At 50.7% G+C, this 27,238-nt stretch overlaps 1 protein-coding gene across 27 annotated transcripts in view; it reads left to right on the forward strand.

The window, feature by feature from the left end:
- The window catches only part of DENND1A (DENN domain containing 1A), a 495,329-nt gene that overhangs the window by 443,376 nt on the left and 24,715 nt on the right, over positions 1 to 27,238 (forward strand). For 12 of the 27 annotated variants that reach the window (XM_072748692.1, XM_072748673.1, XM_072748682.1 and 9 more), the window contains one exon: positions 24,101 to 24,157. The exons of the other annotated variants lie outside the window; for them this stretch is intronic. In XM_072748692.1, coding sequence (XP_072604793.1) covers positions 24,101 to 24,157 — 57 coding nt within the window. The remainder of the gene's footprint in view (positions 1 to 24,100; positions 24,158 to 27,238) is intronic. 27 annotated transcript variants of the gene reach the window in all.

Here is a 27,238-nt window from a genome sequence, read left to right on the forward strand (position 1 = left end):
CTAAAATAGCCTTTATGATTTTACCTTAAGTATAATGGCTGTTTCATCACATATAGGATCTAGAAACATACATTTTAAATGCCCTGTTTTTAACAGATATTTATCCAAGTGCCTACTTTGTACCAGCATTGAGCTATCCAGAAATAGAGGAGAATTAATGAAATGGTTGCTGTGGGTTATTCTGGTAAGGGGTGACACTATTGACACATAAGAATCTTCCTCCATAATCAGTATTTTCAGATAATACATTCATACATCTTAAACTTCAAGAGGTTGGTCCCTTTTTCTGATTTTACACTTCAAAGGGATGTTCTAAAAACTGAAACGTAGCGCAAGAAGGGAGCGTTCTTGGGCCAGTGCTCACTTGGGGAGTACTCATCTTCAGATTATGTTGTGTTTGCACCCCTGAAGAGCTGCGTCCTCTGGGGCTCGGGCCCTGTTGGAGAAACCTGCACCCCAGTTCCCTGGCGGTGTTTGCTGAAAGCACAGCCCCCGTGGTAGCCAGCGTGGCATTCCAGAGCCAGCTTCCTGCTTTCCTTTGTCCTCATTCCTGCACACACTAACCTTCCCATGAAAAGAGCCCCTCGCTGGAGTTTGAAGCCCATTACAGAGAAAGAGGGGGCGGGGGAGAGGGATTTCATGGTGTTAAACATTCCATTTTCAAAACACAAAAAAGGAGGCCCTATTTGAAATGGAGAAAAACCTTCTTTCCATTTCAGCAAGAAGTAAAGATGCTTTAATGTCATTCCCAGCTAAATGCAGAATAAGAGTGTGTGTGTGTGTGTGTGTCTGTGTGTGCGCGCGCACGTGCACGCGCACACATGCACGGGTGGGAGATAAACAATTAAAAAAGCCACCCCAAACTCTGTTGAAATAAGAGCTGTCTGTGCCTTCACAGGTCTGTAAACTGGAGAGGATGAAAGTGGCTTTTTCTCTCCGTTTGTCACTTCCCTCACGTGGCTGCCAGCATTATGCAAGTGTACAGGAAGGCAGGATTTTTTTCTTTTTAATGCATGCATGCGGATTAAGGTCAAGCCCCAAGTATCAGCCATGCAGCAGGCTCTCCCTTACAGCTGCAGCCGCAGAGCCTACCCACAGCCACGAGATGCCTTAATTGAGACGTGCTGTCAAAGTGACAAACACATTTGCATACAGTCTACACTCTATTTATTTTCTCTGGAAAGGTCTACAGTCTGCTGTTGGTTGAACATTCTTAATCAGTTTGCTGTAAGTGAACTGCCAGCTAGCTCACTTGTGCTGGCCGCTTCTTCATTAGGTGACAGATTAGCTGCAGGGGGGATGGGCCAGGGAAACCACAGACACTTTCTTTTAACTCTTTCTGGCTTTGCCACATGCTGTTATTTGTTCAGGGCTTTTCCGGGGGCGCCTGGTTTGACAGGCCAGTGACCAGAACCAACATTGTTTCTAGAGCACCTACTACTGGCAACAATGAGTTTTGGGGACTTTCTATTCTCCAAGAAACAGTCCTTTTGAGTTCCATTTCAAAAATTTTTGCCACACCCTCCTACCATCTGGGCTATTCTTTTACTTGCTGTTTCTCTTTAAATAGACTTAGACCTGACATCCATACCAGCTTTAGCCTCATCCTAAGTAATGACATTGACAGAACCACAGGTCTGACATATTAGTCCAGTGTTTTCCTAAGGTATATCCAAAAAAAGTCTTTTTTTAAAAGTGTCAATCCATATAGCCCTTGAACTACTCATGTGACCCCAACAGTATGCATTCTGTTTTGGGGAAGCATGTCATCAATGCTCTAGCCCTTTGAAGAAGGGGGACCCAGAGCTAGAACCCAGAGACCTGAGGGGACCTGGCCAGGGCCACAGTGCCAGCGCAAATACGTAGGCCAATCCCAACTACAGAGCCCACTCCAGCTCCCTCACCAAGCAGGGATTTCACCTGCTTGGTGCCTGTTAAAGTCAGTGTGTCCCAACAAAATAATTTGAACTAGCCACATAGTGACGTGAACCTCAGGAAAGATTTTTGCCTTGGGTTTGTACTTCTGTGGAGTGTGTTCTTTCAGAACACTTGGTTTTCTGGTGGGAACAGACTGTGGAGGTGGTTATTACATTCAAGCAGTGCTCGTGGAGCTGGTCAGGGGACTTCCGCGGGGACACCAGGGGCGGGTGGCAGGGAGCCAGCGGAGGCCTCAGTGGAGTCCTCAGACACAGCTGTGCCAGGCGCTAGCCAGAGCCACCTCTGCCAGGGGAGAGAAGGTGCTCCTCCCTGCCCCTCTGTCTCTCTGCAGCTTCCTCCCCTGAGGCTATGACCATCCCTCCGTTTAATTATGCATCTGCTCATCCATATATTGAGACCTACCATGTATTTAAAAAAAAAAAAGTCCTTGTGGGGCATAATGAGGGAGACAGACTAGCAAGTGGACCGTCTGACCCAGAGTGAGAAGAACAGAAGTGAGGTGAGCTCAGGGCCCCACAGGGGCAACCTCTTCACCCTGAGGGCCACTACCCACAGTCCCAAGTTGGGCCCCATAATTAAAAAATATTTTGTCAACAAACTGAACTCGCAAACAATTCATTTGTTTCCTAAAACACGCACATGTATCACCACTCAGCATTCATGATAAGCCCTGTTGACGATTCCAAATGAGAGCAAAGTAAATGGATTTTTAGTGAGCCTCTGCATCCTTTATCCTGTATGGTTTCTTAAAAGAGTTCAGAAACCTCAAACAATTTGAGAATGCCTGTTCCTACCTTGGAAAGTATTTAGGTTTAGAGAGGTTTTAAATAACTCTTCCCCGCACACACACACACCCCCCCCCCCCCCCCGCCAAGTTTGGAATAGTTGAGAAATAAGGCCCAGGAGATAGTCAAATGAGATAAAAATGCCAGCTTTTTTACTGATAAGGCTGAAAGGAGAATACTGTTTTAGACCTGAGGCCAGATGGGCTTGCTAAAACTTCACTTCAGAATTAAAAAGACTAGCAACTCCACACAGGAGAAGGGGACGATTGCAGGCAGCAGCCAGCCGTACCTGGGGACTGGATGCTCTGCAGGAGGGAGCCACGAGGGTGCATGGAGCCTGGAGTATGCCTGGTTCTTTTCCCAAACCCAAACAAGCACTTTCTTCTCCCTGGCAAGAGTGAACAAGGGGGTGCAGAGAGAAGCTAAGGATCCCCCCATGCTCTTCTCCCCTGGGAAGGGGAGTGGACATGCCCACCTCTCTGTAGGTGTGGAGGGGCAAAGAAGCAGTGCCCTCCATTCACCCCTCAGCCAGAACATCCTGCCTTGACCCCTCCTTCAGGGAAATCAAGGGTAGCAACTCCAAGAAAACTGCTTTGCTCCCTGTGTCTAATAAAGTGCTTTCACATCTGTGCTTGTTTCACTGAGTCTTTACCAGCTGGTAAGGAAGAAAGCACAATACCTGCTGCACAAACAAGGAAACAGATATAGAAGACGTGTGCTTGAACTTGTGGCTAATTCACAATGCACAACCAGTGGCACCTCTGCTTCTCGGCCCCCACCCTGGCTAGGGGGACCCAGCTGACCGTGGGAGCCCAGTGACTAGGCTCTAGTCCTATCTCCATGCTGGCAGTGCCAGGGGCCAGGCATTCTCTGGAAGTGGGAAGACAGGAACATCGTGGTAAATCCATTCCAGGGCCCCCTTTGTATGTTCCCTCCAAATGATTGATCCTGCAAATGGAATTATTGCCTGCCATCCAATCTGGTAGCTTCCAAGAGGTACATTCTCCCAATTGAGGAAAGGTCTATAAATCTCTGTAATGCAAAGTTTGAAGAGCCAGATAAACCAAAGCCCAAACTAAGCACTCTCATGTCTTGCAGAGATCTGGGACAGAGGGCTTTGGCTACACACCCAGGAACAGCTTTTGGAATATGGTCGCCTGCTTGTCTGTGCATATGGAGAGCCCTGGCTTGACAAGCACGAGCTGGGTCATGTAGTGCCAGTCTCACACTAGGCTGGAAAAGCTGCCCAGCCAGTAAATGCCTTCTCAGTACCCTTGGCTCCAAGTGCCCTGAAAAACCCCTTCTGCCCCACTAAGCTTGGAAGTCACACACGATTTTCCAAACACCTCCAACAGATATTCCTGTGTTCTCCAAACATCTCAAACCACCACAAGCTTCCAGTCTGAACGTATACTCCCTGTCAAACTCTCTTCTCGTCCACGATCTCCACCTTAGTGAATGGCACTGTTGTCTCTCTAGAAGCCTGGGTCCACTCACCCCCACCTCGCGGGCTTCTGGACGCTGTCCCTCTCCTCTCCATGGCCTCCATTCACAGCTTTGGTTCCACTGTGTTATCCCCTTAGCTGGACGGTTCCACAGACTGCCGGCTAGCCTCCGGCCTCCAGGCTTACCCCCACTACATACCCCGCATGGCCTTGCAGGGTCTACTTGAGGCAACCACAAGTGGCCTTGTCACCTCCCTGCTGCTCCCACCTCCAAACATTCCCTCTTCATCCTCAGCAGGCACACGAGGCCCTTCATGTTCTACCTGTCTGCCCTCAGAGCAGCTCCCTTTTGTAAATCCAATCCTCCGACTCCTTTGGGAAGAGTTAGCTGCTCCTGTCTTTCTGCTACCCTTAGAACTTGGCACACACAATGCGTCTCTCACAGCCTTATAACTATTTCTTTAATGCTTGTCCTCCCCTGTGAGAATATGAGCCTCTGGAAAGTCTACCACAAGACCTGGCACTGAACTGGCAGTCAATAAACATCTTAAGGTTTTATTATTGATGTGAATTTTTAAATTGATTAATAATTGATTATTATTTAAGGTCTCAGCTGTGTGTCCAGCCAGTTATTTGGTTTTATTTCATTTGCTACGCTTATAATTCTGTTCATGGGAAGAAGAAAAATGAATATTCCATTAGTGGCAAAAAACTACTCCCAAACCACTTTCCATAAATAAGGGTTTTATTTCCAAGTAGAGAAACAGCTTTGTATTATAGGAATCTAGATCCTTTTATTTCGTGTTTTTATGAACTCCCAAGGTCTAATCCTATATGCCTGGAAAGGAAGGGAGGGCTAAGAAACAGAGTACTGGGATACCCCCTGTCCCCAGGATGGGCTGACCTAGGGAGCAGAAGAGTGAGGGAGAGAGAGCAGGCAAGGGAAGGAAAAGCCTGGCATCCCTTGAATTATATCATATAAAGCAAAGATTTTGTCTATAAAAGAGATGAAGCTGCATGAGCAAAAGCAAAGTATGAACTTAACTTGGATTATGGTAGTGGTTTTTTGTTTTGTTTTGTTTTGTTTTAAGCTTTAAAGACATTCTTGGGGAAGTTGGCAGATTTGAAGATGGATGAAGATGTTAGTCCATACAATGCAATTATTATTAATATTGTGGTTTGTTGGGGGGAGCTTGTCTTTCTTCCTAGGGAATGCACACTGCAACATTTAGGGACAAAGTACCAGGACCTCCGAAACTTGCTCTCAAGTGGTCGAAATAATATGCATGGGCGCACACACGTACATACCATCCATTCATGGAGACAGAAAAAGCAAACACACAGCCCCCGTCCCCCACAAAAATGTAACTACTGAAAAGGCAGGTGCTGATCAGTTGCTGGGGGGGCAATGTGGGAGAGATGACAAAGCACAGACTCCAGTATCAGGCAGCTGCGGGATGACATTTCAGCCGTGTTACCATCTAGCTGTTACTAACCTCAGTGAGATCAGTTTCCCATCTTGGGAGTGGGTATAACAGTACCCTGGTCATAGGTTGTCATAAGGGTTCAGTGAGTCTGTTCAGCTAAGTGCTGCACATGGGCCCTCAGTAAATATGTCAGTGTCTCAGAGGGTGGGGTGGACAGCTGTCAGCCATCTCCTGGTGCAGCCACCACAGCCAGCCTGGCAGCCTGGCACGCAGCTGTCATCGTGGCTCTCAGGATGCACACCCCTCAGGGGCAGCCGACCTACCACCTATGCACTGGCGACTGACCTGCATCCCCAGCACTCTCGGTGGGAAAGCCAACACCCCAACTGAGCAGGGCTTGCACCACGGAGCAGAGGGCAAGGGGCTGACAGCATGGCCAGGAGATAGCGCTGGAAGGAGTAGGTGCCCGTGCTCCTGGCTGACCAGGATGGTGAACAGAGGAACCCATGGGCAGGTTGGAATAGCAGATAAGAGGAGCTGGCAAGCATCGTGGTCTGCGGTCCAGAGTCATTTTCTTGGTCTAATTCATTAGCCATGCTTTCGCAGTCCACAGAGTAGAGTCCTTGCCTGCTAGTCTTTCAAACCCTGTTACTTCCAAGTCCTCTTTCTCCTTTTCCATCACCCCTCTTTCTGCTCTCTCAGCTATGTCTGTGTGTGCGAAGGCAGATGCTACGAGTCCAGCCCCTCTGGCTCCAATCCAGGTTTTGTGCCGGCAGCAGTGTGACCACAGGCTCTTCTGCCTTCAGTCCTGGTGGAGTGGCTATCCAGAAGTTGTTAGGACTCATTCACTGCCATTCCAAAGGCAGCAAAGTCCCTAAATTGCTGGTGAGTTTGTCAGGTGTGCCTGGAGAGGTGACTGGCGGGCCTGTCTTTTCAGGTGGACTCACTTTTTCAGAGCCCAGGCTAGCCCAGAGACAGCTTTCCAATGGAAGGTTAACAAGGCCAGGGTTTTCTCCTCTGAGCACACATGTTCGATTTGGGAGGGAATCTTGCCAATCAAAGAGCTCAGATTCTGGAAATTCATAATGAGTGGAAAATTCAGGAGAATTCTGATTAAGCCTTCCCAGATACTATACTATTCTTGTCATCCCCAGGAGCTTGAGAAGGCCAGAGAGTTCCACACCGGCATGGGAGCGAGCAAAGGAGGGTGGATTTTCTGATGCACCACGGATGGGCTGGGAGGTGTCAGCCGCTGGGAGAAAATCCAGGTTCACTAGCAATGTGCTGCCTAAGCTATGGCACCTAGTCTCTGTTCAGCACAGGTGAGGATAGCTGCAGGACCAGGGGCCAGGGGCAGCTCCCTCCCTGACCAGCCCCCTTCCCCTACCTACCCTCCCAGGACATTTGAGTACTTTAACAACCATTTGAGTACCTGTTATATGGTAGGCATTGGATGGTCTAAGGGCAGTCGTGGCAGGAGTACAAGCATGACTTGCTCACTGCGTGCCAGGCACTCCACCGAGACCTTGGAGAAACGTATTCCAACTCCAAGCACTGCTAGGCAGCTCCCACAGATTAGCCCTCTTAGTCCTTTTGTCCACCCAGGGGTGTCTCAGAATCTCCCCTCACAGAGGGGGAGATGGGCCAGAGACAGGGAGGGTGGAGACTTCGTACAGCTTAGAAGTAGCAATCAGGATTCAAAGCCATGTTGCAGGTGACTAGAGCTCAGGTCTGCACCTCAGCTCTGCTGAGAGTGTGGCCCCTTTGTTCTGGTGGCCATGGTATCTGCTCTCACTCCTGTTTCCTGAGCGTCTTAGTCTGCCATTGACCTGTCCCACCCCTCCTTCTACCAGGGCACTAGCCCACTATACCCCTACATCCCTCAATTTCTGGGGTCACGTTTTGCTCTCTTCACCAGCTGGCCTGTAAGGCACAGGGGGCATCAGAAAACATCAGCAAGCATTGAGATAGGCAGGCCCTTTGGTCCTCCAGAGTGTAGGGCTGTCCCTAGGATTCCATCCCCAATCACGGACTCGCCCTGTACTCAGAAAACTTACCCTAGTCTTCAGGGCCCTGGCAGAGTCACCGCCTCCCAGGCCCCCCTGCCCATCACCGAGCCTCTTGGACTGGAGGTACCTGCCATCCTCCACCTCAAGGCCTGTGCTTATCACCCTGCAAGACTCTACTAAATGCCCCCTCTGATGAGGCAGGAGTGATTCAGGGAGCCCACCACCCCCAAAGGACAGAGTCCCATCCTTTTGTGCCCAGCATTCCACTTCTCTTCAGGGGCATCTGCTCCAGGCCAGACCCCGTGCTGGGTGCTGGGGGCAAGGGGAACAGGTGGTGCAGGGGAGTGCCATGGATCAGCTCCTATCTTATCCACTGCCAGGAGTGTCCTGCCTGTTCTGTTCTCCAGACAGAAGTCCATCAACCTGTTGGGGCCACCTCCAGCACCCCTTCCCCCAGAAAGCCTCCCTGACTCCTCCAAGCAGAGCTGTTCTCTTCCTGCTCTGGATTGGCACCATCCCCTTGCCAATGCATGGTCCAGTCCAGAGACAGGGACACAGTATCTGCCTCAACTCTGTGACCTTGGCAGCCTCAGAGGGCCTGGCACAGATGACTTACCCAGGAAGAGTTTGGGGAATGACCCCAGTGGTGAGCAAGTGAATACATGAAAGGTGGCGAATCACAGGAAACAGTGGGCAAGGCTCTGTGCACTCCTTGAGTCCTTGCGCAGCCAGTCAGTTTAGCGGAGCAGGAGGACCCACAAACAGGGATGGCTGGTGTTGCACCGCACCTCTGTTCCCTTGTAAACCCCATGTGCAGTGCTGTGCATGAGCGACAGGCCTCCTGTGTCCCCCAAGTTTGTGCACACTCAGCGGTGTGACAGCAGGGCCTCTTTGCCAGAAGACTGGCCAGAGCCTAAAAAACAGCATTTCTTTTAAGGTCTGTGCTGGAGCAGCTCCGAATCCAGCTTCCTGCCAGGGAAATATTGAGCCCAGCAGGGCAGGAGCAGGAAATCTGATTCAGCGAGACCAGAGGAGGCATTTTCTCAGATTAGAATTCTCTGTGCCAAAGGTGGGGAGTTTATCACAGTAGGGAAGGGGAAATAAAACATAAAATATTGAAAATAAATTATATCCCACAAGCAAGATCCTCCGGGAAAATCGACTTGGTGTCAGGGGCCATGCAGGGAGTCCCCACCCCATGGCTATGGGAATGCTATGCCAGGAGCTGCCTGTCATGTGACCCCCCACCAATCTCTAAGTATATGTATGAACTAGGTAAATTATTAACCTGGCCATGCCCAGAAGGAAGGAATGACAGGGACTAACCAAGAGGTGGCACTGGAAGGAGGGGTTCTGTGGATTAGATTGGTTTTCCTTATAACGTGGACGACGGTGTGGGACTCAGGCCTCTAGCAGGCATCACCTCACTTAATCTTCAACAATCCTATAGGATTGATGCAGTTTAGTATTATCTCCAGGAAGCCAGTGCTCAGAGAGGTTAAGCAACTTTCCTGAGGTCACTAGTAGGTGGCAGAACAAGAATTCCAAACCAGGTCGGTCTGATTCTAGAGACCAGGCTCTCCCTTCAGTCTGCACCTCTCATCATACCCTCATCATCATTTACACCTGGTTCCTGAGGCATCTGGTGGTAGCTGCCAGTGGTTTGGGACTGCCTCTCCCTCATTCCTGGCTAAAGTTCCTGGCCACTGCCTGGATTTGAGACTTGGCTTTCTCCCCAAAATAAACCTACAGAGTCCCAGATTCCTTAACACTGTGGGGGCAAACGTTGCAAAAGCAGCGATGATGCTGCCCAACTGGATGGCTGCTGGGTGTTGGACAGGGTGCACAGTAGGTGCTTGTGTTGTTTCACAGGATCTTACCCAGACTGATGCACTAGGGCCTAGACTGCCGGCTTTTCAGTAGGGTCAAGGGCCTCACTCTAATCCGCTGGCTGGTAGGAAGGATTCAGATTCAAAGCCCTGGCTTCTTCTATCTTACCTCCAGCACCCCTGACCCTGGGGCAGCTTGGCATCAAGTGCTGCATGCCAGTCTCCTATACACTTGATCGCACTGACCATGTCCCTAATTTAGGTCATTGTTTTCCCAGTTTAGTTTTATCAGTCTGCTTAGTTCCGTGTCTTCTGGAATATTGTATCACATTTGTTTGTTTATACTGCAGAGAATTATAAAATGTAATAAAAGTATGAAAACAGAATATATAAAAAGGACTTCTCCCAAGGGATTGTTGATTATATTCCACTTGAAATGCAAAATGTGGTAGGGGATTAACATTGCCTGGAAGCGGTTGAAACTGAATTTCTGAGAATTTGCTGCCCATCAGCCATATGGTTCCATGGTTACAGCTACCTCGTTGGCCCTCTCTGAAACGCTCCTGTCCCAAACTCCTAAGTGGATCCCTGTTTGCACTTTCTAGTGAAGTAGACAATGAATGTTTGCAGAGGGACAGTAGGTTGGATCTTGGCAAGATGGTGCCTTGAGAGGCCGGGGATAAAGTAGCAGAAGCCAGGAGACAGCAACTCTCCAGGTGTGCTAACCCAGGGGATGTTCTCTCCATAGATTGGGGTGGGGGGGGAGGAAGGGCGGGCAGGAATGAAGCTTCTGCCCCCAGGGCTGTCTGCCAAACACTTTCATTTGCCCAAGCCATGATGGCCAGCTAAGAATTCTTCTTTCCCTGCTGCCCTCTGGTCTTTGTGACTAAAACTCTTGAAGCCTTGGAGTTTTTTGCCAGGCAGAACTCTGAGTTATTCTTTTATGTCCTCTTTAATTCCTTCCTTCATTTATTCAACATATAGTAAGGCATTTCGGCGGCCAAGCCCTGTCCGAGGCCCTGGGGTCACAGGGGAATAAGATGCTGTCCTACCTCTGTGGCACTCATTGTCTGGGAGAGACAGTCAGCAAACCCTGTGGAAAAAGAAGTGCTAAGGGATCTAAGTGTACTGGCCAGAGAGGGGCCCTTAGATGTCTGGGGGAGGCAGGGCAGGCTTTTCAGAGGAGGTGACATTTCTGCTGGATCTTGAAAGGTAAGTTGTATATGAGGTAGAGCCAGAGGAGGAGGGCATTCCAGGTAAAGAGAGTAACATACATTACAGACAGAGAGGCTGGCTCTTCAGAGAAGATGGGGGCTAATGTGAGGAAGCAAGAGGCCAGGAGGCAACCGGTGAGGGCTGGGAGCCAAACTGCAGAGGTGGGAGGTGCCTGAGTCTTGGGGGAACTGGAAATGTGTCATGTGGGTGTCTAGGAACCAGTGAGGATTGTATTTGAGGGAATGGCACCTGGGAAGATTTACTCTGGGCCACCGTGGGAAGGGCGTGGAAGCAGGTGAAGCAAGGAGACTGCTAATGAGGCTGCTAACCTGCAGTCAAGAGCTAGTGGGACTCTGACTTAGGATCCTGCTTATGGGGGTGAAGAGGAGGGAAGGATCTGAGAAAGACCTGGGAGACAGACCCAACTTCGTGGTCTGCTGGATGCTCGGAGGAAATAAGGTACAGTGACCTCCACCGTCTCTGTCCCACTGTTGCCCCAAGGCTGTCTACCAACCACCTTCCTTTTTCTGCTCTCTCTGGGTCCTGGAATTGGGGTATCCATAGCTTATTTCACCCTCTCCCCCATCCCAGGGTGTGAGATGTTACGGCTCCCACTCTCTGGGTTGCCAGCTCCCTGGTGTCCCAGGTCATCTCTGCCAAAGATGATGTCATAGTATTATGCTATGCTAACTATATGGGCAGCACCTTAAAATGCAAGCCTCTTCCCATGATGAATGGAGAACATCCAGTTGTTTAGCCAACCACTTACAGTTTGTTGCCAACCTGCAAGAACCACACACAGGCGTCTTGTTAGGCCTGTTGCGACAAGGACCCCATAAATAAACAGCAGAGCGTGTCTTGGTGCATCAGGGCTGGAGAATGGAAATAGAGGCACTATATAAATAATACATATTTACGAAATATATCAGTATGTTAGTGTATGCAGCCATAACCAAATCACCCAGTGTAACAACCCGAAAAGCTCCGAGGGTCAGCCACGTGATTGGCTTCCATCCATCAGTGTGCATCAGCATTAGAAATGACCACCGAAGGGAGGAGGTCCTCCTGCCCACTGACCTCGAGGCCTTTGAATTGAGCCAAGTGGTGAGATTGCAGGTGGGCATCTTGACACACAGCCTTCCTGCCAGGGTCTGAAACCAACTGCGGCCGTGTGTTCCTACAGATGTCTTCAGGTCTGCCGCCAAACAGAAGGCTGATTAGCAGCACGTTGCAGGATGTAATGGGGTGCACCTACAGGAGGATGGCTGGCTAGGGGGAGAGACAGATTTTCAAATCATGCAGATTCGCCTTGGCTCATGACAAGAACCAGTGGGTTGACTTTCCAGGTGCCTCTTACCAGGGGTCTGTAACTTTCAGCCTTTCACCCTGAAGGTAGGACTGGGTTTTCAGAAAGTCCGTTTTCTGTCTCTGCTGCCCCTTTCTGAGTTGTGAACCCCAAAAGGCATCTGGCTGTAGTGTCTGGAGTTCCGAAGAATCAGCTGACAGAATGGCCACTGGAGCGGGCGCCCCTCCCCTTGCTCGTAATGGCACAATGCTGGATTTGAGTATTTTAAATGAAAAATATATGCAGTTAGCTGTGCACTGACAATGTCCTTGAGGATTTGACAGTGAGATTTTCCAGCAGTTGGTCTTCGTTAGGATCCTGGCGGTGTTTAATAAGGCAGTCGAACTGCTGGCACCTTGGGTTCCTGTTTGTTCTCCGAGGGCTCTGGGGCTGCTGCGGTAAGCACATCGACCAGAGCTGATCATTACAAGGGCGTACGCCACCATGAATAAAAATGTCACACGTTTTCCCATCTCACAGCGGTACAAAATGTCAGTCCTGTCAAACACACATTGCGGGGAGCTGTGTGCAGTCCGTACAAATTGGAGAGCTGCATATTCCCCCAGCCTTCTGATATTCTTCATTTGAAGCTGAAGAAAAACAGTTGTTAACCTATTAGCTAGGATTTTAAACTCTGCTGAGGCGGTGGAGGGGTAGACTTTGACACAGATAGAAACGTATTCCAGGGTCCAGGAATTTTAAAACCCTGTTCTCCATCCATTTGTTACAAGGGAAGAAAAAGAAAAAACCCGTCTGTCAAGTGAACCTGTCTTTCTTTAACAGACACACTGGGGAAATTTGGGGATGTTTCACATCTAAGCTTCCTATTGCTTCCCACTTTCGCATTCCACTCAAAAAATCTCTTGCTTTTTGGGATGACCCTGGGGGATGAACCTGTTGGACCAGGATACTTCTAGGTTGGGAGCTTTTCCTGATCAAAAGCATGCCAGAAATGTCGCCAGCCTTACGGACTGAGTGACTGGAGTCCAGGGACAATGACTCGTTGGTCCAGGTTAGTCAAATGCTGGGCCTACCTAATCATTTGGTACCAGCTCCACAGTCTGGGGCAAGCATGTGGTGGGCCTTGTGCCCAGAGCCAGGGCTCCAGGTGTGAACCAGACACAGCACCATCTTTAAGGGGCCCCTGTCATCAGGGGAGTGACAGAAAAAAGAAGTCTGACTCTGTCAAGCCAGGAAGAGAAGGACAGCTTCCAGGAAAGGGAGACACGCGAGGGATGAGCAGGGTCTGTCAGGGAGGCAGGCATAAGAAGAGCACGCAGGGTGAGCACAACTGTAAAGAGCGGTAGCACGTGAGGGACAGGGCAGGGTCTGTATCAGGCTAGCCAGAGGGGCTGCTTGTGGCAGGCTGGGTCATGGGGCTTGGATGGCTTACCGAGGACAGCGTGTGGGGCTGCGACCAGCTTCCCAGGCCGCAGGTGGATGGAGGAGGACGCAGGTGGCAGGGAGAGCCGTGTGAAGGCTGTCGTAACCTCAGACTCACTATCCAGAGGCTGCCATGCAGTATCTGTATGACTACAAAATCAGGAGAAGATTTTTATTTTAATTTGCTAGTGGTGTACTGCTTGGGGTGGACATCATTCTGGAGATGATAAATTAGCCTTAGTTTTGCTGAGCTGGCCCTGGCCCTTAAATGCACTGAGCAAACCCTCACTGAGTCAGGACATAGGCCTGGTGAAATGCAGGTGGCTGCAAAGAGGGACCTTTCTGTGTGGTCAGAACCGGCTCGGCTGGACAAAAAGCTAGAAGGATATTGGGGGAGAACTCCCCAAGGAGAGGGGCACACCCTTAGTCTTGACGAGTTAAGTTTTAACACCTTCCTTCTGGTGTTTGTGTATTAAGCATGGGGTCAGACATGGCTGGGCTCAGCTCCTGGCTCTGCCACCTATTAGCTTAAGACCTGGACTGGACAAGTCACTGAGCCATGTAGCCTCCATTTCTTCATCTGCCAAATGGGGATTTTACCTTCTCTGCAGGGTTGTTGGGGTTGGTAGAGATCTTATATGTAGAGCTCCTAGCACGGGACCTGGACAGAGCAAGTGCCAGTATCTGAGGGGTTTTCTAGAAGCCCCTCCTCATATCCCCCACCTCCTAGGCGTGTCACCCAGACCCCCTTCATGACACCTCCAGTGGCTGCCCTGGGGTAGGTAGCAGCAAAGCACCCCCCTCCAGCTTCTGTCTGGGCAGAGAATGGCACATGTCAGCGGAGCGGCCTGCCCGGTCCCCGGCCCCCCACCCGCATCTGGTGCCTGACCTCCGGCCGCCAATAGGATGCCACCTATTCAAACCAAGCAGCTGCACCTGACCAAAAACAAAAGGCTCCCCGCCCCCGCCCCACTTCTGGCCCTCTTCACACACACACCCCCCCTGTCTCCCCCGTCTCCGTCCCCCAAGCCGCTGGGGGTCACCGGGCCCCCTCATAGCCTTCCTCACAGCTGCCTCGCCGCTTTTGTTCAGCATGTGAACTTCCCCATCAGCCAAGCTCCTTGCACGGGAAGTAATCAGGGATCTTGACAAGGCTTCAAACCACAAATGCCACTACAAATTAACCAGCACCACTACAAAACACTACTCCTGTCAACATCAGGGAGGAGCGCGCTGCTCTTCCCGGCCAAGCTGCCTCCGCTCACGCTCGCTCGCGGCGGGGAGAGCGCTGGGGACCAGCCTGAGAGGATGGAGGGCACTGAGTCCCATGCACTCCCTCTCCAGAGATGATGGCTTGCGGACCCAGTGGCAGGTGCTGCGCCTTTTCTCTGAGGGCCACCCCCTCACGGATGGTGCCTCCGGGCGGCGCGGCGTGGCACAGGGCACGCCCGCCAGCCACAGACCAAAGGCCAACCCCAGCGGCTTCCCGACTGTCGTGTGAGGTTCAGCAGGAGGCTTCGGTTTCCCCCGCCTAGAGAATGGGGATCACGATAGAGCCGCTCTCCAGAGTTTTAGGACTGACCGGGATATTCGGAGTAACACTGGCCCATCCCGGTGCTCCAGGAGGAGACCCCCCCATGCACACGCACCGCCCCAGCCTCCCTTTCCAGTGAAAAAGCACCTCCTCGTCACCTGGTACGGGCAGGTTGGAAACTTCTTCCTCGGCCATGGTCTAGAAGTCCAGCCTGGACCACATCTTGCAAGAAGCGTCCCTCCAAGGTGATAGCCTGGAGCTGAGAGTTACCTGTGCAGATGCTCAGGGCCTGAAGATGCCAGGACCCCATCTCAGGGCCCAGGGCTCTGCCCTGCACTGCTGGCACCAAGCGAGTGCCACAGGACACCAGCGCAGCCCGGCCTCTCCAGCTGTCCTCGCTAAAACTGAAGCAGAGGCAAGCATTTGATCCTCTCAACAAGCAGGACTGGCTCTCACAAGGATGGACGAGACGATCATAGGTAATGACAGGAGCTCTAAGACAGGTAGGAGCCGTGCCTGAGAACGCTGGTTGGGCATTTCATTTTTTCTTTAAGGTTTTATTTATTTATTCATGAGAGGCAGAGACACAGGCAGAGACATAGGCAGAGGGAGAAGCAGGTTCCTCGCAGGGAGCCCGACGTGGGACTCAGTCCCGGATCCCGGGATCACACCCTGAGCCAAAGGCAGACGCTCAACTGCTGAGCCACCCAGGCACCCTGGTTGGGCATTTCAAAGGAGACACTCCACACAAATATTAGCTTCAATACACTCCTTTTCAGAGGCATATCAAAAGGATTCCTTTTTTATTTCCATATCTTGCATAATAGCGGCTTTCAGTCCCAAGGAGTAGAAGAGCCCTGCTCTCAGCCCAGAGACCCTTTGTAAAGCCACAGAAAACTTTGTCTTCCTCTCCCAACTGGGGCCATTTCATGCATAGGTCAGAGCATTGATGTGGCTACTAGCCAGGAAGATTAACCAGGTGAACTCTTGCCTCATTAAATAGTGACAGAGTTTAATTGTGAATTTTCTCCTTCTCCTTCTGTATTCCTGGCAGCATATCTGGTTGGGTCATATCCCTAGGACAGAGAAATTCCAGGCATCTGGCCAGCCTCCCCTTTGGGGACACCAGGGCCTCCTCCCTGTGGATAAGACAGAGTCTGATGGGGAAGAGACAGCTCAGCACCGTTCAGAGATAGGACCTGAGACCCCCTTTGGGGCTGGCCTCAGAAGCCAGCTCTCTCCTGCCTCCAGCTTCCATGAGGCACATCCACCTTCTCAGCCCTTGGAAAGGGGAAGCCTGGAGTCCCTGGCTGACTCCCTAGGCAGGTTACCTCCTCACCCCAAGGTTTGCATGCACAGCCTTCTGCCTTCAGCAAAGCTGGTTGGTCCCTTTGGTCTCAGGCATCTGTGTTCTTCTGCCTCCTTCCCCATGCCACCAGTCTCTGGTTGGTATCTGGTCTGGCTCCCCACTGACTTTGACATTTCACCTTCTGTGTGGCCTTAGGTAGCACCTGTTTCTCTACCCATACCCCCCATGCCTGCTTTCCCAGAAGCCAAATAGGGATACTGATTGTGACCTTGAAGGGATGGACCAAGGTGTGTCCTCCATGGGGACTGAATAAATCCAGGCTTTGCTTCCTAAACAGCTAGCCCCTCCCACTTATATCACAGGACCCCTGCCCCAGCCCACGATTAACTCGAGGTGATCTCTTTGACCCTCTTCTGAAGGCCCATCAAGCACTGCTCTATGTGACCCTGAGAAAATCTTTGCCTCCCCTCATCTGTGAAATGGGGTAATGACCCTCATTCCCATCCAGAGGATTCCCTCTGGCTAGCAAGTGAGCTGGTTAGACACTAGACCAAGAGGCAGGAAATGCTTTGGCTCTGCACACTATGTGGGCTGAACCTTCCCCTGCCCCTCCCTTGCACACATTGCACTCTCTGCCCCCGGCCCATGCCAGTCAAGCATTTTCTACCCCATAGCTCTGTGCAGGGGACCCGCTCATCCATGCTGCCCAGGTAATTAAGTTGATATTCTAACACAGCTTCCCCTCCTGACCTTTTGGAAACAATGTGTTTTGCTGCATCAACAAATTAACTGCAAATCAGATGCTGTCCTCATAAATGTGGGTTTCATATCCAATGAGCATACTCACCTGGCCCACATGGCTGACAGATACAAATGCCAAGGGCTGGGCAGGGGCCAAAGAGTTCCTCTTGTCTTTGGGACTTCCATGTCAATCACACTTCCGGGCTTACCCTCTCATGTTTACATCCTACAGTAGTTGGTTGGCCAGGGTTGCTGAGTTCACAACATGTTGGCCTAGCAGGGCCCTGTGTCTAGGGGGGAATGTCTGTCCTTAAAAGCCCACCCATCCTCCTCCCATCTATCTTCTACACCAAGGGCACCAAGGCCTCTGATAGGTTCCTCCTTGCCTAAATCCCTCCCAGCTGCTCTCAATAGAAAAGCCACATTTCTTAGCCTGACATTCAGGGCCCTATTTTGTGAACCCCCCTCCACACACACACCAGCTCACCCAAGGTCATGGCCTCCCTTGTCCTCATATTCATCCTTGCTCTAATCATTTTGGGCCACCATGGTTCCTCTGTACTGTGCAATTGAACTCCCTACCATGCCCAGCCAGTAAGAAGCTCCTCCTTTGTACCTGCACTGACCTCTGCAACCCTCTATCGCCCTTACCTTGTAACCCCCTCTATCAGAGAGGGAGCCCTCAGAGGATGGGACCATGTCTTCGCTCACTGATGTGCACAGTATATGCCACTGCGTATTGAATGAGCAAATGAATCGTGGGCCTCCTTTGGATAGCCCTGGAAAGAGCTCCCCAAATAAGGAAGGAGAAGATGTGAGTCACTTGCTCATGAGCCTTTTCTCTAAGACACAGATCTCTTAACAACAGATTCTGACTTTGGACGCCTGGGCGGCTCAGCAGTTGAGCGTCTGCCTTCAGCTCAGGGTGTGATCCCGGGATCCAGAATTGGGTCCCACATCCGGCTCCTTGCGGGGAGCCTGCTTCTCCCTCTGTGTGTGTCTCTGCCTCTCTGTGTGTGTCTCTCTCTCTGAATGAATGAATGAATGAATACACACATACATACCTACATATTTAAAAAAAAAAAAAAAAAAAAAACAAGGGATCCCTGGGTGGCGCAGCGGTTTAGCGCCTGCCTTTGGCCCAGGGCGCGATCCTGGAGACCCGGGATCGAGTCCCACGTCAGGCTCCCGGTGCATGGAGCCTGCTTCTCCCTCTGCCTGTGTCTCTGCCTCTCTCACTCTCTCTCTCTCTGTGTGACTATCATAAATAAATTAAAATTTTAAAATAAATAAATAAAATAAAAACAAAACAGATTCTAATTTCAAAAGGATTAGCAAAACCCTCTCAGAAAGGATTCCAGATGACTTTAGAAATTTGGGTTGACAAGGAGAGTGCAGTAAGTGCAGTATCCTTTTTTTTTTTTTTTTAAGATTTTATTTATTTATTCATGAGAGACACAGAGAGAGGCAGAGACGCAGGCAGAGGGAGAAGCAGGCTCCATGCAGGGAGCCCAATGTGGGACTCCATCCTGGGTCCCCAGGATCAGGCCCTGGGCTGAAGGCAGCGCTAAACCACTGAGCCACCTGGGCTGCCCAAGAGAGTGCAGTATCCTAAGAATACCTGCTGTTTTAGTTCTTGCTCCTAACTGTGTGGTCTCATACTAGTCCTTAACTTCTCTGGGCCTCCTATTTCCTGCCACTGTAGCCAGGAAATCATCCTCCTCCGACTTGCCTCACTGGGGTATGTGAGGCTTAAAGGAAAGAAGAGAAGCAGAAATCCTTTGAAAGGAAAACACATGATGTTAATAAGAGAGATTATGATTAAAATCCAGTCACCTTCAACAACGCCTTGCTGACAGCACACTTCCTTGGAAAACCGAGGTCTTCACATCCACAGGACTTTTCTGGGAAGGCTTGAGTCCAACAGGAGAACAGAGGATTGGCTGGTCCCATTCATCACCAAGTGCTGGGCCAGCACCCCACAGCCATAATCGCCCCTCCCACTGCATCCCCACACCAGTGCTTGTGACTCAAGAGTTATATCTGTTTTACTGGAGAGAGAACTGAGTCTTCGATTTAAAGAACCCAACCAAGTGGCAGAGCCGGTATTGAACTCAACTAGAAAGAAACAGAGCCGGGATCCCTGGATGGCTCAGCGGTTTAGCGCCTGCCTTCCGCCCAGGGCATGATCCTGGGGACCCGGGATCGAGTCCCACATCAGGCTCCCTGCATGGAGCCTGCTTCTCCCTCTGCCTGTGTCCCTGCCTCTCCCTGTGTGTGTCTCTCATGAATAAATAAATAAAAATCTATTTGAAAAAAAAAAAACAGAGCCAAGACACAAACTCACATCTTTCTAGCCCAGAGTATATTTCTGGGGGTTTTAGCCCAAATACTCTTTGTACTCTAAGAAAGATGTTTCTCCGTGATACAGGTCAAAGGCCACCAGACCTTACATTTCTTGAGGCCAAGAACTGTGTCTTATCTTCTGAACCTCTGGGCCCTGGTTTCAAGCAGTTGCCCCATGAGCATACATAGGGGAAATCTTTCCACTCTGTGGGAATGAATCTGCTTCCCCGACTGGACATGACCTTCAGGAAAACAGGTGCATGTATTGATTATCAAGACCTCCAGCCCCACCATCCCTCATCCTGCCCTAGCCCAGCTCAGGAAGTGCCAGATGAATTGTAGAATGGCAGTCTTCTTAGCAAAAGACTGCCAAAGGCCCAGCCTTTTGAACTCACATAAGAAACAGCAGTCAGTGTAGCCACATTTTGATCCAGCCAGGGAACTGAGGATAACATACAACAGGATTTCCATGCAAAGTGCCTGGACCTGGCCCTCACTGTTCTCTGCTCCTTCGGATTTAAGGCTCTTCTGGTTTTGCCTTGACCTACTCCAGCGGTGGAAAGATCACTGGATCCAGAGTTGAGGCCTGAGGCCCACTCCCAGCACTCCCCATGACAGCTAGGGCCCACGAGTGGGTCTCTTTACCTCTCTGCGGTCTGTTTCCTTACCCACAGGTGGACATTCTTCTTGCCACTAGGTCCATGGGAAGAAATGAACAAGCTGGTACCTGCGCTGGACTATTGGCTAGGGTACAGAGAAGAATGAGAGCAGGGCTTCCACCCTCAGGAAGTGGGTGGTGGAGGGGGTGGAGACTTTCAAGTGTCCTGGCCAGATCTACAGCCACCCCAGGCCCCACTCATACCATCATAGCCCCCAATTTCAATTAATCCCCAATTCAGCTTCCAGGCACTGGGCCCACGTTCTAGAAAATGATGTGTTGAGTTGACCCTTCCCTAGCTGCTTTCTTCACTTTTTTTTTCCCACCCGAATCACCACTAGTCAATCACCCCTGTGTCCTCTTCTAATTGTCCCCAGAGTACTTGGTTCTATCCAGCCTGTGTCTTCAGCTGCCATCCCACCCCAGCAGGCTTGGGAAGCTCTTGGAGGGGTGTGTCCACTGGTGCCTGGCCCTGTGAGAAGCGCCGTATACCCCAGCGCTGAGGCCCTAACATATGTACCACATTACCCTTTCATAGTGTCTTTAAATCCCCCTGACTTACTCTGCTAGCTTCTAGGTTGGGTGTGATCAAGAGTCCGCTTTCTTCCCACCATCTATAAATTCAGTTGCATGGGATCCCTGGGTGGCGCAGCGGTTTGACGCCTGCCTTTGGCCCAGGGCACGATCCTGGAGACCCGGGATCGAATCCCACATCGGGCTCCCGGTGCATGGAGCCTGCTTCTCCCTCCGCCTGTGTCTCTGCCTCTCTCTCTCTCTCTCTCTCTCTGTGACTATCATAAATAAATAAAAAAAATTTTAAAAAAATTAAAAAAAAAAAAAGAACCAGCACTTCCTGGTGACAGTCAAAGGAAAATAAGCTAATTATGAAATCTAGAAAACTAACCTTTTTTGAGTCTCTATATGCCCCAGAAAGTTTAAGCCAAAAATCATTTGCTGAGCACGTCTTATGTACCAGTACTTTACTAGACCCCAGGATAAACAGAGAAATGAGATGAAGAGGCTGAGAATGACGTTGGCAGGGAAGGGCAGGGAAGGCCTCCTGGGGGAGGTGGTGCTTCAGCCAGACCTCAGAGGACAAATAAGAGCCACCCAGGGTGAGACAAGAGGAAATGGGAGGGTGTTTCAGGCAAAGGGACTAACATGGAAGCACAAGAACACATGAAGCCCTCCGGGAGAGCTGGAGGGTGACCTGGGTTGGATAGGGGCAGTGGGGCAGCAGGGAGACTGGCGGAAGCACCACAGAGGGGCCCAGCGCCTGGAGGGCTATGGACACTTCAGGTGGCATGATCCAGGGGATATTAGCAGCTAGTATAGGGAAAGTGACTCTGGGTCCAAATAAATTAGAAAAATAGGTTATATAAGAAGAAAAGTTAATAGCGTTTTGCCTGTTTAAGGTGGGTTTTTATTGCAAGACTTGGCAGCCTTTGCTGTGCTAACCTGCATTGTGAATCTCCAAAAGGAGTGAAGCAGTAGACAGCATTTCCCAGACTCATCAGGCTGGGGAACCCCCTTTTCTTCCTTCACACAATGCGTCTCTCAGGATGCACTAGGAGATGCTGGCCTTCCACTGAGATGACTTAAGCTGGCGAGTGACACAACTGGACGTGTATTAAGTCCACTCTGGAGCAAGCGTGGAGATGGATGGGGAGGGGAGAGGTTGGAGAGGGGAGCCTGCTAACAGTGATCATTGCTAATGTCTCCTGACACTCTGTGGGAAGATCGTGGCCCACATGGTCTCACTGAATCTTCGTGGCAGCCCCCTTGGGTGGGGGTGGGGGCGGCTGTTACCTACGTTTGCAGATGAGGAACAGAAGGCTCAGATGGTTAAATCCCGGGCCTGTAGAAATCCAAAGGGTTGGGGGAGCTGAGATTCAGTCCAAGACTATCTGACCCCAGCGGCCGCCCCCTGAGTGCTCCACCACCCCCACCAGCAGAGCTGGAAATAGCTTGCTCAGAGGCGATGAGCCGTGAGGACTGTGGGTTGGAGAACGGGTCACCCAGCAGAGAGTGGCCAGAAACAAATGAAGGAGGGGCGTTGTGTGACGGTGCAGGGGGAGGGAGGCATGGATGAGGCAGCAGCCTGTGCACAGTATAGGCGGATCCCCTCTCCCTGTCCTTTTACTTTCCCCCACTGAGCAGTGTGAGCTGGGGGACTCCATTCCTTTTTGCCCCATACTTACCCCGTAAACCTGAAGGAGAGGAAATAGGGTTCCGTGGGTTGCCATGCTTATCTCATTGAATGGCATCGCCACTCCCCAGGTGGCCTCCAACTGAAGGCAGATCTTTGAGCATGGTTTGGCCCACACTGCCAACTAACAGCACAGGACCCTAGAGGCCACCCCCCCTGCCCAGTGTACCTCCATCCACACATGTCCCAGGTGTGCTATGAGGAACACCCAATCCTCTACCAAGTCCTTCTGCCAACTCTCCCCTTAGGCCACCCTGCCTGACCCTGTGCTAGACACCAGGCATCCAGGGATGCCTGAGATGAGATATGGCTCCTCCTCTCCAGGAGTTGGGTACAGAGAGTGAGTTCCAAGGTATGTCTGGTATCTAAACAATCACTCCAACCAAGTGAGGCTCTAAAGCCCTGTCCAAGAGAAACGGTAGGAGCCTCACATGCAAATTACATGTGGAATTCAAAATGTTTTGGTCACTACATTAAAAAGGTAAAAAAGAGACATGAAATTCATTTTATTTTATTAAAGATTTTATTTATTTATTCATGAGATACAGAGGGAGAGAGAGAGAGAGAGAGGCAGAGACACAGGCAGAGGGAGAAGCAGGCTCCACTCAGGGAGCCCGACATGGGACTCGATCCCGGGACTCCAGGATCATGCCCTGGGCCGAAGGCAGGCGCTTAACCGCTGAGCCACCCAGGGGTCCCGAAATTCATTTTAATAATACTTATTTAACCAAATAGCCTAAATATTTTCATTCCAGCATGGAATCAATATAAAAAATTGTTCAGATGTTTTACATACTTGTTTCAAACTAAGTCTCTGAAATCCAGTGTGTATTTTATGCCTACAGCACATCTTACTACAAACTCACCACATGTGACCATTGGCTGCTGAAGTGGGCAATAAGGGTCTAGACTTTGTCAGATAATATACTTTTGTGGACAGTGTGGCTGAATGGGGAGGAACCAACCAGAAGCCTCTCGGGGTTTATGGAAGGTCCGGGGTCTTGGTCTAGCATGGGTACTTACTTTCCTTACTCTGCCTCACCATCTGCCCCACCAGGGTATTGATGTGGGCAGGCCATTGAAAGGACAAAGCTTGACTTTTAAAATAAAGGGTTGGAGGATAGAGCCAAGAAGCCTGTGCTCTGTTGGTGTTTTATTCAAATCCTGATTTCAAAAGCCAAGCGTTTTGTATAGTTTTATTTGTTCATCATTTATTTTGCAGAAATTTTTTTCCAAGGAACAAGGATGAGTCCCCCAAGGAAATGAACATTTGAAAGTGCAGGGAGCCAGTGAGAGGGAGACACGGGGTGATGAGTCCCACATAGCGGGGAGCACCATACAGTGGGAGCACTGCAGGCAGCATCTGACCCACGATCTTGAATAACAAGTAGACATTTGCCGGGCAGGTTGGGACAAGGGAAGTCATGCCGCCTTGAGGGGCAGGCAAGAAAACAAGGCATGAGAGCGGGGGCCATTTGAGGGTCTGCCCAGGTGAGCAAGGATGAAGGTTAGGAGGGGTCTGTGTGGGGCACAAGAGCCCAGGTCTTGGACGACTTGGAAGGCCAGCCCAGAGCCTTGTAGCCTTGTTGCACGGTCACCCAAGGAGACAGGACAGCAGAGGTCTGGAGGCTGGGGTGCAAAGGGCCACGTTGTGTTTTAGAAGCTTACCCCGACCTGTGTGGAGGCTGGCTGGAGAAAAGCCAGGCAGAAACCCTGCTGGGAGATGATTACGGTGATCCAGGCCTCAGAAATTCACGTGCAGGACCCAGTGCCCAGTTGACATGGGGGTGAGAGAGCGGGAGGCATCGAGGACGTTCCTCGGGTTTCCAGCTTGGGTAACTGAGTGTTTCCTCTTGTGCGCCATGTGTGTAAGATGCATTAAACCACCTCCACATGTACTGATGTTTTAAGTTTCACTTTAACGCAGCCACAAAGACTCCGTCCTACTCGCCTGCCACCTCCCAAGATACAGCGCTCGAGGCCCGTGAGTAGCCGGTGGTTGTGCCCTCCCACCTAACACTGCCTGAACCATCCTCCCCGCCTCACTAAACCTCAGGAGTTTGAACTAAGCTGCCTGGCAAAACAAAACCGGGAATTGGGTTTTTCAGCTTCCCTCTCTGCGTGGCATGAACCCAAACTTGCATTTTCTGGGCTTCTCTCTCTCCTTTTCCTGGACTGGTTTGGCGACTTGCAGGTCAGAGCTGTAGGTGGCCACAAACCACTATGTGGTGTGTTTGCTGTGTGTGCATCCTTTGAGCACGTCTCCTAGATTGAGTCCTGTTCTGGCCAATGAGCTTTGAAGTCTAGCTCCAGCAGCCTCTCCCTCACAAAGGAAGCAGAAGCCTGGCAGCAGGGGTCTCGTTCCCACCAGATCTGGGTTTGGAAAAGCATTTGATATCCCTTGGCGAGGGCAAAGGCTACACCCAGAGAATCTTAGGCTGGCTCTGGCAGAGGCAGGCCTCATGTGGAACTTCACTTTCCCCAGTGAGGTACCAAGTCAGGGCATAAAAAAAGCAGGATGACATGTGACAGCCCCCCCCCCCCCCAATACCTGGGAATGGGGCGGGCAAGGCAGAGAGACTCATCTGAGGTTTTTTGGGACAAATGCCATGGAAAAATATGGGGTATGGGGCCCCGTTTTCCTTGGAAAGTCAGCTCTCGGTCATGCCAAGGCATAACCACTGTAACAGGATCCTTGAAAGTGGGAGACTTGCCAGGACCATTTGGTGAGGGCTTTTTATCAAGAGGAGAATTTCTCTGTCTTGTTCAAAGCAACCACAGCTCCTACAGCCCAGCAAAAAGGGTCAGGTTCCTGTCCAGCCTTGATCAGCGTTGCCGCAAACTCATGTCCCAATCCCTGCCCTTCCCCTTTACCAATGCACAAGTCCGCATCCATCCTGTGACACGTGGCCACCGAAGGGCACAGGTGGCCAGGCCCCACAGTGCCCATGCCCAGCATCGATTGGGTGGCTGCCCTCTGTGTGGATGCTAGAAAATTCTGTGGCACTGTTTTCCTTTCCTTCCCTCCTGTGTGTGGGAGTTGGAGGGCAGGGGAAGTTGGCAAGGATTTAGATACCTTCACCTACAGTTCCCGCCACAGACAAGATCCCTCCCGGACCCAGTCAAACCATGATTAGGCCAAACCTGATCAGCACGGCTGTGGAGGGGCTGCTGGGGTGTTTCTGCTCACTGTCAGTGGAAGGAAGGCATGGCAGAAAGAAATGGCTTTGTGGGACAGGAAGTCCCTTCTGGGTTCAACCTTGTGTGAATTAGTGAGAGCTTCAGTAGAGGCGTGAGCATGCTGATTTGCGGAAGTAGGCAGAGCTAAGCTTGCGGACCGGACCGGGGCTGTGTGACTTGTGGGCGAGCACTGAAGCTCTGAGCCTCGCCTCTCTCCAGCGTGTCCTCACCCAGAGCCTTTGACAGAGGGAACGGAGGTGACCCCTGTAAAGCACCAAAGACGGTGCCTAGCACACAGCAGTGCTTCTTACTCTTCTTAATGAGTTTTTAAACCTTACAACTTCTAAGGAATGACTCTATTTCTGAGTGACTATCATTTGCCTGGGACCCTTTATAGTCAGCAAGTCATCCCCGCTGGGTCTCATAGTAACTCTATGAAGTAAGCATCGTCTCCACCCATTTTAGAGACAAGAAAACTAATGCTTGGTAACTTAACTCCAGTCCCTCAAGTGCAGATAGGAGTCATCAGACATGAGAACCCATGGTCTTTCCAGCATCCTGAGCTCCCAGGACCCTCTATCTGCATTTCCATGGAGTCTGTTGTATAAAATACTGGGGCAGTAGGGCGCCTGGGTGGCTCAGTCAGTTAAGGTGTCCACCTCTTGATCTCAGCTCTGGTCATCACCTCAGAGTTGTGAGATTGAGCCCCCACATAGGGCTTTGTGCTGGGCATGGAGTCTGCTTTAGATTCTCTGTCTCTCTCCCTCTCCCTCCCTACCTCCTCTCTCCCTCTCTCTAAAAAAAAATAGTTTCCCTCTCAAAATAAATCTTTTTTTTTAAGAAAGGTGGGGGAGGGGCACCTGTGTGGCTCATTCGGTTAAGCATCTGACTCTTGATTTCAACTCAAGTCATGGTCTCAGGGTTGTGAGATCGAGCCCTGCATCTGCCTCCATTCTCTGTGGGGAGTCTCCTTGAGATTCTCTCTCTTCCTCTGCACCTCCCCCACTCACAGTCATACACACACTGTATCAAAATAAATAAAATCTTTAAAAATAATAATTTAAAAAAACTTTAGCTTTTAAAAAAATAAATAATAACAATAATTGTAATTAGGGGATCCCTGGGTGGCTCAGTGGTTTAGCTCCTGCCTTTGGCCCAGGGCATGGTCCTGGGGTCCCAGGATCGAGTCCCACATAAGGCTCCCTGCATGGAGCCTGCTTCTCCCTCTGCCTGTGTCTTTGCCTCTCTCTCTCTCTCTCTCTCTCAGCCTCTCATGAATAAATAAGTAAAATCTTAAATAATAATAATAATAATAGTAATTGGCAACCAGCTAGGCTTCCTATGGAATCTCTAGGGCAGTATTGGGGCTTGGCAAGGATACAGAGGTGAAGAGAATTAACATTTACTGGGAACCTTTTCTGCACCTAGGACTGTGCTGGGCACTTACATAATTATGGTCTCCTTTGTCCCTACAGTAAGCAGCCCAGAGGAGGCAGAGGCTATTTCCCCAGCTTACAGCCAAGACCACAGAGATAAGAGGCCAATCTGGCCTTGGAGCCCAGGCCTGTCCCTCCTTAAGCCAGAGGGTTGCTCTCAGAATTTCATATAGAGACCTAGGGTCAGGGCAGGCAGGGGCCCTCTTGCAAAGCATGATCTGGGGCAGGATTGTTCACCTTGCAAAAACTCAGGTATTGGAGACAGCTAAGTGGACTCACCGCGTTTTCTCACCATTGTGGGGACTTGTGCAGACCAGGGGAGGCCCAACCACACCCACTGGCAGCTGAGTACTTGGGAAGGCAGACATGGCCTTGAGAAAAGCCCAAGTAGCATTTGCCTGTGTCACCACACTAGTGCAGGAGGCTACCAGCCTGGTACTTGGTGCTGT

Source organism: Vulpes vulpes, chromosome 2 (assembly GCF_048418805.1).
Source record: "Vulpes vulpes isolate BD-2025 chromosome 2, VulVul3, whole genome shotgun sequence".
Classification (NCBI taxonomy): domain Eukaryota; kingdom Metazoa; phylum Chordata; class Mammalia; order Carnivora; family Canidae; genus Vulpes; species Vulpes vulpes.